General features: G+C 40.1%; 1 protein-coding gene and 1 long non-coding RNA gene across 2 annotated transcripts in view; both read left to right on the top strand.

Moving 5' to 3' along the window:
• The window catches only part of LOC138858252 (uncharacterized), a 106,420-nt gene that overhangs the window by 31,452 nt on the left and 56,826 nt on the right, over positions 1-18,142 (top strand). The gene's annotated exons all lie outside the window — the stretch shown is intronic.
• On the top strand, positions 12,268-13,313 carry LOC118680112 (uncharacterized). The gene has a single exon (XM_036358507.2). It carries the CDS (start codon positions 12,658-12,660, stop codon positions 13,303-13,305), a length of 648 nt encoding a protein of 215 aa, XP_036214400.2. The 5' UTR covers positions 12,268-12,657; the 3' UTR covers positions 13,306-13,313.

Raw genomic sequence — 18,142 nt, 5'->3', positions numbered from 1 at the left:
AATTTTTGTAATTAATTGTTAAATTTTGAAATACTTGGTCGACAACAGCTTGAATATTTGGTTTGGTTGCATTTGACAAAAATTCTGTGCAAAAGAAATCTCATTTGTGGCAGGATCAATTTGAATTTTGCCTTTCCCTATGTCTAAAAGTTGTTGCGAAAAGGTTTGAACAGATAAGTCTTGCTGTAAATAAACACGCCTGTTCGTTGATAGTGTGATTTTCTCGGCTTTCTTCCAAAGATATGAAGATTTCAGGCAAGCATTCAGCTCATCTGCAGTCCAGCAAGAATAATAAGAACACCTCCCATTGGTTGGTCAATTCCTTAAAAATCGCGCAGGGTCTTGTCAAACGTTTCCAGTGATTTTTTATTGGAAATTGTAAATACATTCACCCCAAATAATAATTTTACATGTTTTGAGGACTTTACCCATAACAGAATTTTTTCCAATATTGAAAGTTGGTGTTTCTGTTAGATTTAAACTTAAGGAAAGTTTAAGTGCTGAATGTGCGTTGATGCAATTCCTGATGATGCACCTGTGAGAGCAAAACATTTCTGCGCTCGAATGCACGCCAATATCAAATTAATCAGGTATGTTTTGCCTGTCCCCCCTGGTGCATCAAGAAAAAATATTCCGAATATCTCATTTGTTACATGCTGCATGATTTTATCGTAAGCATTTTTTTGGTCCGGCATCAGTAGTTTTACATGTATCTACATAATGTAGTAACTGCTGCAAATCGGAGAGCTGCTATCTTGTGAGATAACTGTCATAAATATTGTCTTTGGTTCTTATCAATGATGGCATTCCAAGTTGACTAAGACCATTGTTAATAATTGATAAGCATATATCCTCAATCAGTAGTAAAGCTTGGTTGAAAATATCGTCAGAGTACTCTTGGTTAGGATCAGTTACACGCGATTGTCTCAGAAATCTTCACTGAGACTTTCACGATGCGTTTTTTACAGCTCTCTTGGATTCGACAGCTGTTTTTAAAATGATTGCAAGCAAAGTTCGAATTTGTGTCCGATAATTCGTAAGTGATGCTTCAGTTAATGTTGTATTCCAATGCTGATCACTTTCCAGTAAACCTAATCTGAAACACGATTCCCGATAAGTCTCGTATTCATTCTCATCGATAGCTTTTAACGCGGTAAATGAAGTAAGGCCTTTAATTGTATGCAATAACAATCTTTAATAATAACATTCAGCACTATTCGGATTAAAGGTATAAACACGCCCCAGAGCATGAGATGAATACAGACCAGGATATTCTGGAACAATTGCGCTAACCTTTCTCCCCATAAACTTCTTTTGAAGCGTGTTCCATGTGCAATATCTAGAAACGTCAGGGTATAATAAAATCTTGACGAAATCGTCGGTTGAACACAACCCGAATAAAGCGGTGAGAGAAGTTTGCGGTGGTTGCGCAGCTTTAGCTTCTCTATTTTTCTCGGTGAAGTAAATACGCTGACCATTTTCCAAATGAACAGCTAATGTTGAACCGTTGGAAATCGCCCAAATACTGCCATGTCACTGCCTTTGTTGACGTATTTGCAAATATATTTCATGGACCTTACTGAGTAACAATACTCATCATTGATATAATAATAACCCAACGATTACCCTCCTCCCGCCCAACCGACGCGAGGGGCGCAATCCGCATACGTGCGGAATCAGCCGAGTCAGAAAAGGCAAGAGAGTTTTTTAAGGGTTGAGATCTAAAACTGCTCAGCTACAGAAACAAAACTTTCAACAGCTAAGATCTAAAGTTACAATATAATAAATTGTTACATTTTCATTTATTAAGAGAAAACAATAAAGTCTTTTTAATTTTGAAAAGTGAGTCAGATAAGTCAAATGTGCTGGAATGAGAATTAAAATCATGACATATACGGCGGAATGGCTCGTTTAGTTCAAAATTTGATCTACAGGATTTTAGCAGTAAAGGTCTAAACTGCCTCGAAGGGCGAACCGGGATACTAAATTTAATTTCAGACAGGAGAAAAGAACTGCAAACAGTTCCATTCAAAAGTTTCACTAAGAATGTTATTCCAAGAATTTCCCTACGACTAGAAAGTGTAGGTAGATTAAAAAGTTTTAAACGACTAGTGTATGGAGGTAGACTTACTCTAGCATCCCATCGGAAATGCGCTAAGGCGAAAAGTAAAAATTGTTTTTGAACCGACTCTAACTTATCAGAATGGATTTGGTAGCTAGGGTTCCATACCACAGAGCCATATTCCAATATAGGTCAAACCAAAGTTGTATAAAGTGTTTTAGTAATATACGGATCTCTAAATTCTTTATACCAACATTTAACAAAACTGAGGACAGCTTTTCAAGACCATGGTATCAATATGAAGACTGAAATTAAGCTTAGGGTCCATATTAACTCCCAAATCAACATAGTTAAAAACTTGTTCCAGAATATGGTGTTTAATTACATAAGAAGAGGGGTGCACAGATCTACGGGAAAAGCACATCGTCTTACATTTATTGAGATTCAATGGCAAATCATTTATATCACACCATGCAACCAAATTGTTTAAGTCTGTTTGCAACAGACACCTTTCCTCAGTTGAAGTGTATGATTTAAAAAGCTTTGCTAAAGTCTGTGTATATAACATCCGTATGCTTATGTTCCCTAAAACCCAATGATACATGGTTTACAAATTCAAGTAAGTTTATTATATTCGAGTTCCCTTTACGAAATCCATGCTGAGATGAGGAAATTAACGGAGAAATCGTAAAGATTATATGGTCAGTGATGATAGCTTCAAAAAGTTTAGGTATAACTGATAGTTTTGCGATACCTCTATAGTTTTCAATGTTGGATCTAAATCCACTTTTATGCAAAGGGATTATAAATGACTGTTTCCATATTGAAGGAAATATACCGTGTTTAAGAGAGGAATTAAATATCCTTGTCAAAGGCAAGTAAATATATTTGGCACTATTTTTTAGGAAGCATGAGGGTATCATGTCTGGGCCATAACTAAAAGATGGTTTTAACTTATTTAAATTAAAAAGAACGTCTTCTCCAGAAATAATTGGAGCGTTAATTAAAGTATTCGAACACAGCACTTGCTGATAAGAAAAAGTTTTGGAGGAATTATTACAGTAGTTTGACTTGAAAAATTCTGCAAACATATTGGATATAATATCATTGTCACTTGAAATGATAGATTTGTATTTCATTGCGGACGGAAATTTGGAAATCCTGCGTTTGGAGTTGACGAAATCATAAAACGATTTTGGATTACTTACAATATTTTTTTTAACTTTATTTAAGTAATTATTATAACATTTTTTGTTTAGGTCAAAATATTGTCGACGCAATAGCGAATATTTAGAATAGTCGACAAGTGAACCGGTTTTTTTAAAATGTTTAAAGGCTCGAGTTTTTCTGTTTTTCAATTTATATAACTCTTTCGAAAACCACGGCCTTATACTTTTGCTTTTATTAACAATTACTATTGGAACATACTTTTCAAATAATTTCATAATAATGTTATTAAAATGAGAGACACTCAATTCAATGTCACCATTATAATTAGGCCATGTTATTGTAGAAAGTTCTGTATTTAATTCTTTCAAATTAGCTTTTGCAAAGTTAAACCGAGTACAGAAGCACGAAGTTTGATGATTATTATCCCGTACAATGCCTGAGATTTCGACAGATATTTCCAAAGCAGGATGATATGAGTCCTCTGGTAGAACAAGAAGATTACTCTGGATAACGGAACAATTTGCAGAGGTATCAACGTATACTAAATCTAAGCATTTACCAAATTTATTCGGAATCAAATTAATTTGGTTCAGACCCAACTCGGACATTTTTTCGAAAAACTCATTAAAACATGACCGATTGCAAATCGGCACGATATAGTCATCGAAAGGTTTCCACGAAGCACACGGTAAATTGAAATCCCCTAATACAATTATTGAATCTGCTTTATTTGCCATCGAGGTAGCACTATTTATTAAAGAAGCATGCTGCATGTATATAGATTAGCCTGAATGGGATAGTATATAAGATAGGGTTAAATAAATAAAGCAACTATTAACGTATACTCTAATACATTTAAATTCAAATGAGTCGGTCCCTGGAACAAGAATATTTTCAGATGGGATAGAGGAATGCACGGCAAATAGAACACCTCCACCGATTCTGTTCAGTCGATCACATTTAAAAATTTAACATTCGCTGTTTAAAATCTCATTATTAAAAATGTGAAGTTTTAACCAAGTTTCTGTAAATCCAATTATATGGAAATTAAAATTGGAACTGTTCAAATACAAGTCAGTTAATTTTGTATTCAGACCTCTAACATTTTGATAATAAATGCTTAGCGAATTTCTACAAATCAGTTTTTTATATCGGTGGTTGCTTTTGGTAATTTAACAATGTTTTCCTCAGTTTGACTTCTAAGTTTAGGTTTAAATTCGCGTACAAAAGTCCCAGGTGGCCAGAATGAACTATCTAAGATCTTTTTGAATGTTTCAAGAGATACGTCTATTTTAAACGATGATATACTTCTATCATAATTGAAGTTAAAATTACGTATATTTATATCATCGATTTTTAAACGTAACGAAATGTAAGATTTAATGTCCTCCACCAAGGTATCTTTGGCAAGTCTCGAAATAAATATAGACTTTTTAGGTGGAATAACTATCAAATTATTAACTGATGCTACTAAGTTAATAGGGGGAGCCTCTGGAATTGTGAGACACTTATTACTATTAGATAGAGCTTTTGGGGAATTGAGCTCTTTGGAAATTGACGGCTTATCACCTTGAGGGCAAGGAGTAGAGAGATTTATTAGGTCATTGGGAGGAGACGATCTTTTCAGAACAGAAGAACTAAGTGTTACTTCATCGGAAGGACGTTTACGCTTAGGAGCAGGTTTAGAGGATTCGTGAGAATCATTCAGGCACTTAAAAGATTTGAACAATTTTTCATAGTGCCAAAATTTTTCAGTGAGGGTTACAAGATCACGACCGATTTCGTTAAAGCCATTGCGTGTCTCCCTATAAACTTTAAATAGATCGATTTCAATAGATCTACAATTTAAACAGGACCAACGCAATGCCTTACAGTCGAGAATAGAATCTAAGATTCTACCAGTCAGTCCAGCACATTTAATATGGGCAAGCCCATCACAAAGCCAGCATGAAACGTAGCGATCTGACTCGCCAATAATGTTACAATTGGGGAAGTTACAAGACATAATAAACCACAAGAATGAAGATCAAATAAAAGAGTAAGTAGAACAAAATTTAATAGATAAATAATAAATTAGTGTGTTAATAAAATATTAATAATAATAAATTCAATTAAGAACTATTTTTTTTATCAAAGTTTAAAACCAAGACAATTTGAAGAAGCAATATAGCGAGCAGTTTTAGAAGCACTGTAACAAATAAAAAGCTAAACGTATCACAGCTGTGAAGAAAGAAGTAAATAAGATAAACAAAGAGAGAAAATAGAAATAAAATAAAACAAAATGAAACAAAAGGCTGACTCGGCACCAAAAATTGGAAAGTTTAAACTTTTTAATACCGCACAAAACAGAACATTTAATACTTATCATGAAACTGAGAGTTTAATCACTAAAAATTTGTATTAACACGGTAATAAAAATCAATTAAACTTCAAGAATTTTTTAAAATAAAAACACAAATGTACACAGCTAAAAAATTACAGCTTAAGGGCTTGAAGTGTTGCCAAATATGGGCATCAAACCTTTTTAAAAGCAGCGGTGAGTAGGGCACAATCCATCTGTTGTCGATATCAACAACTGCGTTTTATTGTGGTTATGTATCCACCTTCATATTGCTTTCTGCGCTTATGTAGACGATATCCATTGCGTCCCGTTTGAGTTTCATGGATCAGCTCACGTGGATATCGCTTTGTACCCTTACCATCTTTCATAAATGGGGAATTCAGGTTAAGTCCACCGCAAGGTCGGTGGATCATGTGCTTCCGTACAGTTTCAAATAGAATTGGATTTTCTATGGGATTTGGTAGCTCGGCGGAAATCACATCATCAATTTTCGTTAGCAAAATTTTTTCTTTTAGCCAGGTTAAAATATGAGCGTGTGGTAAGCCTCGTCTAATGTCTTTCTATGTTGGATTGCACGTGAAAGTAATGAAGAGATCTGATCGTCCGTACTTGCGCACGTAAGTCTTAGCATCTTGGGCGTACTCTTTCATATGTCGAGGCCTGCTTTCATTGATTCAACCGAATAAAAAGAAGACGTTCACTTTCAATTTTTGCGTACATTTCGACCATGAATTGATGTAATAATTCACATAAAAATGTATTCATAAGGATGATGACTCATTATTTACATTTAAATTTACTTCCTTCATCTTACCACGTGGAAAAATCATATGATCGTCGCTCGAATTCTGTTCCATAACCACTGCAACGTCGGCTTTTACCGGTGCATTGAATTGCCGCTTAGGCTGCACGGGTGGTGGTTTGTCTGCTCTTATCACAATATTTTAACCATCTGTCGACATCTGGTCTAGAGCTGTTTTGAATGAACGGATAAGGCTGTAGTGATCATGACCGGGAACAGGGATGGGACGTCATGAATTATACTTTCGCAAGTTTTGAAAAAAATGTTTGGAAGTTGGAGTGCGCTTAGAAATACACAAACAGAAGTGGTTCAGGTTTCATCAATGGTGACAAATTAACTTTACCGTTCGAACAGCACAATCCAGAGGATTCTTTCGCGAACTTCAAGGCACCCCAATGTGAACAAACTTTGTTCACTTCACCGATGACTACGTTCTTGTGCTTTCTGTAATCGTCATCCTTGTTGTAGTTGAACGCCGCAAGTTTTATTCTTTTTCGTTATTGAGTCATTTGGTTACGATTAGCGTCAAGTCGTACATTTTTGAATTGTCTCAGTAGCTCGTGATGAAGATTCTTTGTCACGATTTTGTTGATGCCGTGATTCACGCTCTTCTTCAGTTTCCATATTTCTTCTTGTAGATATTCTGTTACGATTTGTCCCAAGGCGTAACTCACGTTCCTCAGCTGTTTCGTTTGATCCTTTTTCCTTAACTTTCTTTGATTTGGGGGTTTTTTTAACAATACTTTTTTTTTGTTTGGTGTCATTTTTTATTTATTACAATGATTCTGCGAAGAAACATGAATGGTGAAGAAAATACAATTTTCCGTTGTAAAAATCAATTTAAAACATATCAGTAAACGAATACATTCGCGGGGCTACAACTTACCTTAAATTTTTAAAAATCGTGAATTGTTTACTTATATTATATAATAAAGTTATTATACTTCTTTATACTTCAATATACTCCATTGTACTTCAATATGTGTCACAATGACAAATATATCCACAACGCATGTGTCAACACAATTTGGGTTATAAAACAGGAGAATATCATCATAGTAAATAAAGACTGTATTTGACAGTTGAAAAACTTTACAAGATTACTCTTCAGGTCAATGTAGAAATTTCCTGAAAGTTTCACTGAAATCGGTCTAGCCGTTTTGGACCCTACCCGGAACATATACACACACCTTCACGTTTATACAAGGAGCATTCCAAATTAAACAGTAAAAAAGTAACAAAGTAAACTCTAGTGGCGCCATCTATATGTCGAGTAGTGCCATAGAATCTGCTATCCTTTATCGACTTCCAGTAAAAACTTCATGACATTTCACCTATTGGAAGTGAATTTATTGCGTTTTAATAGTTTAATATTAGGTCAAGTAAAACCTTCGTTCGGTTCGTGAAAACGTGTTTATTCGCGCTAAAAGTTTGTCTTTGACAGATTGATTGACTTGATTTTTCTTCGATCAAAGCGAAAAAGCAGCCACAGCGGCTGAAAACATTAATTAATTTATGGGCCCGATACTGTAAACGAACGTGTAGCACAAAAGTGATTTGCTAGGTTCCGTTCCGGTAATTTCGATGTCAAAGATGCACCACGCGTCGGGAGGCCTGTCGCCGAAAATTGCGATAAAATCATGGAAATAGTAGAAACAGACCGTCACGTGAGCAGTTATTTAATTGGTGAGGAACTAAAGATAAGCCAGAAAACCGTTTGGAACCATTTGCAAACGGTCGTGGTCGAAGCTCGGGGAAGCGGCCCAGATGGTGGCCAAGACCTGATTGACGGCCAGGAAGGTTTTTCTGTGTGTTTGGTGGGATGGGCAAGGAATCATCTACTGCGAGCTGCTCCCCTATGGCCAAGCGCTCAATTCGGCCCTCTACTGCCAACAACTGGACCGCTTGAAGGCAGCACTCATCCAGAAGAGTTCATCTTTGTTCAACAGAGGCCGAATTGTGTTCCATGAGGACAACGCCAGGCCACACACGTCTTTGGTGACTCTCCAGAAGCTCCTGGAGCTCGGATGGGAGGTTCTAATGCACCCACCTTATAGTCCGGACCTGGCACGAAGTGATTACCATCTTTTCCTGTCCATGGCGAACGCGCTTAATGGTGAGAAGTTGGCCTCAAGAGAGGCCTGTGAAAATTGGCTCTCCGAGTTTTTTGGCAATAGGGACGCAGTCTTCTACGAGAGAGTATAATGAAGTTAGCATCTCGTTGGCAACACGTTTACGAACAAAACAGCGCACATTTGACTTAAATCGGACCAATGTACACAAAGTTATCATCTTTTGAAAAATCAATAAAAAACCGAACGAACTTTTTACTTTACCTAATATTACCCAATGTTGAGTATGGTATAAAAATCTAGGTATAATATATGCCGTATGTATGTATAAACTGCGTTTCTATATTTTTGCAATAGAAAGCGAGCGCGAAAAGGAAATTGATAATGTACAGGTATTCTCCGTATGTACATATATGTATGCATGTAAATTTGTAATTTTATATAAATATAGCAAATAATTATGTTTACTATGGATGGAATGTATATTTATGCACAATGTGTGTGCATATATGGTATCGGCAAATTAAAGCCATTGCGTAAAATTACTGATCGGATTTTTTTTATTAAGTTTTTTTTTTTTACAGTTTTTATAAGGGTAAACTGTAGTTTTCGGTATACATAAGTGCATATTAAATGAAACAATAAGTGGAATCAATACGACAAGGGTTTTAAAGGAAATGTGATGTGTATGTTGGCCGGAACCAGTTACCACCATGACCACTCAGATTGAGGAAATCTCAAACGAATACCTCAATTCACAATTGAAAAAATATTGGGATTTAGAAGAACTCCCTCCCATATCAATCACAACCCCTGAAGATCAGTATTGTGAAGACTTTTACAAAGCCACAACTACTAGATCAGATAATGGTCGGTATGTCGTACGACTACCACTAAAACAACAATTTCCTAACACACTCGCCCTAGGTCACTCTCGCACCTCTGCAATACAGCAGTTTTTAAGTATGGAAAAAAACTTACTTAAAAAAGGTGAGCTTAAGCCAGAATACGATGGCGTGTTAGAAGAATATCTCCATTTAGACCAAATGGAGGAAGTAAGCCCATGCGAAAAAATCACAAATGGCAAATATTACTCATTTTACTTGCCTCATCACGCAGTAGTAAAGCCAGACAAAAAAACAACTAAAGTAAGAGTTGTTTTTAATGCATCAAGATCTACTAGCTCGGGGAATTCCCTAAATGATATTATATTTACGGGACCCACGCTCCAACCAGATTTAATGCTACTAATTTTAAATTGGCGTATATTCAAATACGTATTTAACGGAGATGTCGAAAAAATGTATAGACAAATAGTCGTACATAAAGATGATCAAGATTTTCAGCGAATTATTTTCCGAAAATCTCCCAATAGTCCACTCCGCGACTATAAATTGAAAACAGTTACCTTTGGCGTCAACTGTGCCCCATATTTAGCCATTCGAACACTGCACGAATTGGCAGAAAACACCAAGTCAGAGTTTCCTCTGGCAACCCAGGTGTTAAAAACACAAACGTATGTAGACGATATTCTGTCTGGAAGTCACAGTCTTCCACAAGCATACGAGTCACTAGCACAAGTGACACAAGCCCTCAAAACCGCAGGGTTTCCGTTAAAAAAGATAACGGCGAACCACCCTAATATCTTAAAGAACATACCTAAAGAAAATCTGTTGGACACTAAATTTCCTTAAATTCGAAAAGGAAAGTACAACAAAAACTCTGGGGATCCAATGGAATGCGATATCTGACCAGTTTTCATACACTACAGAGTCAATATCAGCATTATCCGCCATAACAAAACACCAAATTTTATCCTCTGTGGCAAAACTTTTCGACCCCGCAGGATGGCTTTCGCCAATTATGATACAAGCGAAAATCTTGATACAAGAATTATGGCTAGACGGAACCGACTGGGACGAAACCTCTTCGCTTAGAAAAATGGTCCCAGTTTGCAAACAATCTGAAAGACATTTCCCAGATACAAATCCCTCGATGGGTAAACTATTTCCCCGAATACAAAGTCGAAATACACGGCTTCTGTGATGCTTTGGAGAAGGCATACTGTGCCATTATCTATGTGCGCACACAAAGCGATACCGCGACCACAAGCCACTTATTAGTAGCAAAAGCAAAGGTGGCTCCTGTAAAAACGCTAAGTCTACCTCGACTTGAGCTCTGTGGCGCGCTACTACTCGCAAAATTAGCTTCTATGGCGCAGACCCATTTAAACATGAAGAAACATAGATTGTATCTCTGGTCCGATTCTGAAATTGTTCTAGCCTGGTTGGAAAAACCACCACATGCATGGAAGACGTACATTGCTAATCGAACGTCTCAAATACTTGACCTAGTGGGATCAGCCTCTTGGCGACATGTAGCCAGTGCTGACAATCCTGCTGATCTAGGTACAAGAGGATGCAAACCCCTGCATCTCGCCACCACCACCCTCTGGTGGAATGGCCCCCGATGGTTAACAGAATCTCCCGATTCTTGGCCACAATCGCCCATGCGCAATATAATAGCCCCTGAAAGTCGAAAGATCGACTCCTTTCACACAGCAGTGGAGGATACTGACATCCTTGAGCGATTTTCATCGTTCTCCCGAGCCCTCAGAGTAATCGCCTATATGTTAAAGTTCATAGAGCGACTTAAAATTAAAGTTAAGGGAGTTCCCTCAGAGTACCCCCAATGCGATACATTGACGCACCTGGAATTGCAAAAGGCAAAGGTCGCTCTAATCGCATCAACTCAAACGCGCTACTTCAGCCGCGATATAACACTATTAAGAGAATCAAAACCCATTGACAAAAAGAGTTCACTCTTAATTCTTAACCCATTCCTAGACACGAAAGGTCTGCTTCGTGCGAATGGTCGGCTTGCCAATTCAAGCCTCACGTATAATGAACGCCATCCTCTAATCATACCAGAGAAATCTCGACTTGCCACTTTACTCCTCAATTATATCCACTTACTTATGGTCCACGCAGAACATCGCCTAATGCAACATATAGTCCGCCAAGAGTTCTATATTCCCCGACTTAAGCCCCAAATCAAAAAAATGCATTTTCATGTGCAAGATCTGCACTCTGCATAAGCAGAAGTTGCGAACGCAGATTATGGCAGCACTTCCTCCGGAACGCTGTAACTTCGCTCTGCCTTTCACAGTCACAGGTGTCGATTTTGCTGGGCCTTTTCAAATAAAGGCGTCCATGCTAAGGTCGCCCACCATAATGAAAGGCTATGTGGCTGTCTTTGTCTGTTTCACGACAAAAGCGCTGCACCTCGAGCTATGTACAAATCAGACTAAGGAGGCTTTTCTCGCGGCATTTGCTCGCTTTGTCGGACGACGCGGCTTCCCCTCAAAACTAATGAGCGATAACGGCAAAACCTTCATTGGAGCTCAAAGAGCCACTGAAAAACAGTTTGTGGATTTTATTAAACAAGTATCACCTGAAATTGTTCAGAAGTATGCTCCCCAAGGCATTAATTGAATCAGCTGTAAAAAGCTTCAAATCCCACTTCAAAAAAGTAGCTTGAAATTATAAATTGAATTATGAAGAATTCACTACCTTATTAACCCGAATTGAAGCCGTTCTCAATTCACGGCCACTCCCAACACTCTCGCAAGATCCCTCCGACTTCACAGCCCTAACTCCAGGTCATTTTTTCAAAGGAGCACCCATTCTGGCCATACCTGAGCCAGGCGTGGGGTCGCTATCCCTATTAAATCGATGGGAAAGAATCAAAATTCTCCATCATGATTTCAGCCGCCGATGGAAGGAAGAGTACATCAATGACCTTCATAAAAGGTACCGATGGAAAACTCCAGAAAAGGCACCAAAGCTTGGAGACTGTGTTATCATACACGATGATTGTCTACCCCCCACAGAATGGCGGCTTGGCCGCATAGAAAAACTATATTACGGTTCCGACGGTCATATACGAGTAGTTGATCTCCGTACTCAAAGCGGAACGCTGACAAGACCGCTCGTGAAATTATGTTTTCTGCCAACCGTATCTAATGACAAAATCGCAAATAACAACCAATCCGCCGATATTACCGCGACGCAAATGAATTAGTCGTATAAATAACCAATAAACCCGCAAATGACAAAACCGTTATAAACCAACCATTCTAACCGCAATGATCGATCAAAGTGACGATCCATTCCTGCCACATACCGTGGCACATTCGCCATAAATTTACATGCAACAAATGTATAATCATTCCAACTTCTTCATACAGATCAATATGGAAGTAGATATGGCAGCAACACCAACGCCAGCTGTGAGGTCCGCCATCAATGTGCCACGCCCTGGGGCAACTCCAACACCACGAAACGCAGCGGCAATCGTTCCTGCAACCGCTCCCCGTAATGGCGCACGACCACTGACACCTTCATCAGCCCCGGCAACGGTGCCGCAACGCAGCCGATGCCCACTGTGTCGACGCACACACCGGCTGCAACACTGCAGCATTTTCCGAAGCATGCAGCCACCAAAGCGTCAGCAGGTTGCCCAAGCGCACGGGCACTGCCTCAACTGTTTGTCTACGGTCCACACGACTCCGGAGTGTACGTCGGTTACGCTCTGCCAACTGTGCCATAGACAGCACCATACTATGCTGCATCGCACCCCAAAGCGGGCCGTCGGGCGACAACTCGCCCCAAGCCGCAGATCGCAGCAGAGCAGCCATCCGGAGCACAACCGAAGACAGGCAGCTCCACCTCCATCCAGACCGAGGCGACAGGAGGCATCAACGCGGCGTCGGCAGCCCAGGCCAACATACCGCCGTTCCACTGGCCTCAGCAGTGTTGTTGCTACGCTGCAGCAACTACAGCGATTGCTAGGCTAGAATTCGCCTAGGGGGGCAGGGATGGCTAGATGAGTTACGCCTGCCCCCTCCATACACGCCACTGCGCGCCAACACACCACATCAACACGATCCACAACAGACATCACACCACTCAGACCACCCACACATACACATCACATCACACCACAACACTACACAACTCAACACTAAAAAGGGGCTAACAGAGGACAAAATCTTTCCCTTTTTCGTTAGCATTTCAAGCGAACAAGACGTGCCACTTTTCCGCCCCTTTTTTGCGTCCGTATATTTTCGACATCAGCCGTGACCGTGTCCGTTTGGTTTTTTTGTTAGGGAACAGTGCCAACAAGTGAAAAAAGGTGAGTGCGTAATCGAATTATTTAGTCGTGAATTCCTCCTTCGCCTCCGTGAAAGATTGCTTGTGCCTGTTATTTGTTGAACTTATTTGTTGTATATACATACAGTGGGTCACAGCTTTTTTGATACAGCAGTCGATATAAATTTCGCATCCCAATATTTTCTAAACTGAAAGGAATATTGAAAAAATTTATCCACTGAATGTTTTCTGTTTAGTCGCGACCGGTATTTATATATTATTTTATTTTTATTATAAATAGTTTCGCACCCGCTTTATGGATTTGGGTTTTGTTTTCCTTTTAGTGAAAATGTTTTCACCTTTTGGTATTTTGTTTAGCCCGCACTTATTCTATGTATGTATACATATGTATGTTTAAATTTCTTTTCTTTTTCATATATTTATTTGTATCTTTTCATTTTTATTTGTCACTACATTGCACTTTTAGGAAACTGCACTGTTTTATTTGTCAGTTTAGTTAATTTTATGTTAAAACCAAAGGTGCCCAGGCCACCAAGGGCTACAGCTTGGCGAACTGTAGACGGCCTACAATCTTAGGTTAGCTGTGAATATCCAATAAGCAGCCATTGACCAAGAGCGACAGTAGAGGAGGGTTCGGCCTAAAAGACCAGAAACATCCTACGAAACTCCGGTGGCGAGGCGAATAGATGCCGCCTCGGTATAAGCATCCACAGCCCCTAAGGGGTCTCGAGGCAACCGCTACCTACCGATGAGAGGAAGGTGACAGAGCGACGCGAGACGGCACATCAAAAAAAAAAATCCCCAATGTATGCACGTGCACAACTGCACGGAAAAACCACCACGGGCTCGCGCCCATCAGGGTCGAGACCAGTAAGATCCTGATTAAGGCATACTGGAAAAAAACTGATAGGACAAAATTGTTTTCGGGCTGGTGAGAGTGATATCCTACCACTTCAGTAAGCAAGGGTGACACCTTGCTGAAATGGCTGGTAGGCTAATATCACAATCGCCTCCGTCTCGTTAAAACCCAGGCAGAGTACGTTCAAAGCACGTCCCCATTAAATTGGTCGTACAGGCTCAGTTGAGAGAACTCCTGACTAGCGTCCGGCTGACTCTAAACACAATCTCTCATGAGAACTTGTGCCAACCCTCACATGACCTACCGTAAGTGTAGACAAGCACGGCGAAGACTCAATTGAACAGGAACATTCAAAACAAAAATCAAAACAAGAAAAACGACAACAGCGAAAAAAAATCACAACAAGAGAAACAGAACAACAGAAACAATGAATACAACAATGCTTTTACCAATGCCTACTGCTTCTGCGATCGCCAGTGACCCAAAAGAGCGCGAATACCAGCCAAAAACACTTGGTACCGACCGAGTCTACAACGACGATTTCAGCTGCAATCCTGGAAAGACCAATGACGGAACACAACACTCCAACATCGGCAAAAATAACCTATACCCCACAAAAGTCCCCGAGAGGGAGTTCGTGCACAAAATTCGACTTGCAGAAAAAGAGTCCCTCGAAAAGTGTAGAGCCATTGTTCAAAAAATGAAGCAGGCAATGGCTAAAGAGAAGAACGTCAGTCTCGACGTAAAAAACGGAGCAGCTCAGCTGGAAGAGCGTTTCGACATCATTAAAAGAGATAGAAGGAGCTGGATGATGTCAGAGAAGAAACCGCAGCCTTTAGCCGAAACTAATAATCAACCAAGGACAACGCCCCAGGCTACCACATCCAAACGACGGGCCACCAGCCCTGCAGAAACACGCACCGCTACACGTCCCCGAAAGGAAGAAGCCGAGCAGTGGAAAACAGTGATGCCGAAGAAGCCAAGGAAACTCGACGAGCGTCATAAATCAACAAAGGTCTCCACAAAAACTGGCAGCTCAGGAAAGCCAATAGAAAAGGCCAACGCCAAAATCAGGCCAAAAATACTCTCGGAAGCCGTCATTATTAATCCAACAAAAGGAAACAGCTACGCAGATGCCCTCAGGGATATCAAAAAGAACTTAAAGCCCGACGAAACAGCAGTCAAAATAAAAGGAATACGAAAAACTAGAGCAGGAGCACTTTTACTAGAGCTAGAAAAAGGCCAGGTGGCAAGCCCGAATTTCTTCGAATCTCTAAAGAGTACATTAAAAGAGAGCCCATCAGTAGCCGACCTTAAACCAAAGACCACAGTGGAGATTGGAGACCTGGATTCCCTAACGACAGAGGAAGAAGTGATCGAAGCAATAGAGAGCGCTCTTGGAGAAGCAGTGCCTGACCCGAAAATAAACATATCTCCACCCAACAGTAGAGAGCAGGTCAGAGCATATATTAAATTACCAAGTGCTAAAGCAGATACATTGCTAAGACAAATTTGCATTGATCAGCTGCAGACTAGGACTTAAATCTTTTAATAGATGTTTCCGTTGCTTCGAACGAGGACACCTTGTTTATGATTGCAAGGAATCAGACAGAAGAGAGCAAGCTATTTGTATTAAATACGGCCAACCGGCACACAGACTTAAGGAGTACAACAAGCTTTTAACCTGCTGCATATGCACAGAGGCCAAACATATACGAACGGATCAAATAAATGCACAGTATTTAAAGACTTCGTAGACAAATTAAAGTTCTCCAAGCCAACACGCACAGAAGTAAAAATGCATACGCACTCCTGACTCAAATGACAACGTAGCGCCATTATGACGTTGTCATTATAAGCGAGAAGTACAAAAGGAAACAGAATGGAATATAGATAGAAGTCGACAGTGGCACTGCCGCGACCTAGCTTTCCCCCAGTAGCAAAATAGCCACGCCAAGTAGAGGAATTGAGCACGGTTTCGTCTGGACCAAATGCGATCTCTGTAGCTGCTTCTTAACCCCTAGCGATAATATTCATGACTTCCAAGCCAAATTAGACAGCATGGAAGACACAGAACGAGATATTGGAGGATTCACGAGACTCAAAAGCTATTGAATGGGGAATTCGAAATACTGACTCCAGAGGTAAACGTATACTTGACATGGCTGCCGGCCTCGGCGTTATGGTACTCAACACGGGAGCAGCAACGACATTTAGGAGACCAGGCATCGAGGAAACTGCACCAGATATCCAGGATATGGAGGATTACACTGGTAGTGACCACCAGTACATAACCTTCGAAATAGACCCCCAAAACGCAGTCACCCAGAATAGATTACACGGTATCACGAAAAACTAGAATGTATCTAAACTTAATAGCGAGGCACTTATCTCAGAAATTGATAAGCATGAGCTCCCAAAAAACGACATATGGGATTCAAGAGAAAACGTCAAGAAAACAATGAGGCGAATCACCCAAGTATGTAGTGAAGGAATGCCTCGGACCCAAAGCAGGAGACAAAAATGGGTTGCATACTGGTGGACAGTGAACATTGCTCAGTTAAAAACACACTCCTGTTTACTTAAGACGTATCTACACAAGAAACAGACGTAGAAGTAACGCAACAACAGAAATGTATAATATTCACGCCGCGTAGAAAGAACTAAAGCGGGCTTTCGAAATTAGCAAAAGAGGAAAATGGAAAGAGCTTCGGAATGACTTAAACATAAACCCGTGGGGTCTAGGGTATAAGGTAATTATAAAAACCATCAGCATACCGACCTCTTTGCATGCTTGACACAGCCGATAAGCTTCTCGAGAGAATGCTGAAACCGCGAATAGAAGAAGCAATCACGACAGCAGGTGGCTTATCACCGAAGCAATACGATTTTAGACCTGGTAAATAAACGCTGGGGGCTATTGAGAAGGTCGTGAGGAGCGTAGAAGAAGCGCACAGAGGATGCAATAAACTCAGACGAGTTGTTTTACTCGGCACCCTTGAAGTTCGGAACACCTGCAACAGCGCTCGATGAGAAAACATGATTGAAGCATTATAGGAAAACCTTCAAATACCCACATTTCTCAGCATAATGATGAGGAGCTATTTGGGAGACAGAGTTTTGCTGTATAAAACCTCTGAAAGACCACGACACTTGAAGGTCACGTCCGGAGCTGCGCAGGGATCATATCTTGTTGGCTACGCAGATGACATCGCCGCGATAATAACTGCGAGAGACCCCGAAGATGCGCGCAGGAAGTTAAACCAGGTGATGATCAGAGCACAAATGTGGCTTGATGCGAAAGGTCTCAAACTTGCCACTGAAAAACCGAGCTGGTACTGCTAACAAAGAAGCATATTTCGACTCTAGTAGACATGAGGACAACAACAGAAACATTAAGGACACAAAAGGTTATCAACTACCTGGGGTAAAAATAGTTTCCAGGCTTACCTACTGGGCACAAATTCAAGACGCTGCGAAAAAAGCGTCCATAATAACTAGCCAACTGAGCAGGCTGATGTCTAATATCGGAGCACCGAGACAGGATAAACGGAACGGCTTTTGATGTCGACAACACTAAATGTCTTGCTCTACGAAACATAGTTATGGGCAGACACATTAAGCAAAAATAATCGACGCAAATCCCTCGAAAAATTGTGTCG

The sequence above is a fragment of the Bactrocera oleae genome, chromosome Y, assembly GCF_042242935.1.
Source record: "Bactrocera oleae isolate idBacOlea1 chromosome Y, idBacOlea1, whole genome shotgun sequence".
Classification (NCBI taxonomy): domain Eukaryota; kingdom Metazoa; phylum Arthropoda; class Insecta; order Diptera; family Tephritidae; genus Bactrocera; species Bactrocera oleae.
Note: the sequence above shows the minus strand (reverse complement) of the source record. Positions and strands in the feature narration are given on the sequence as shown.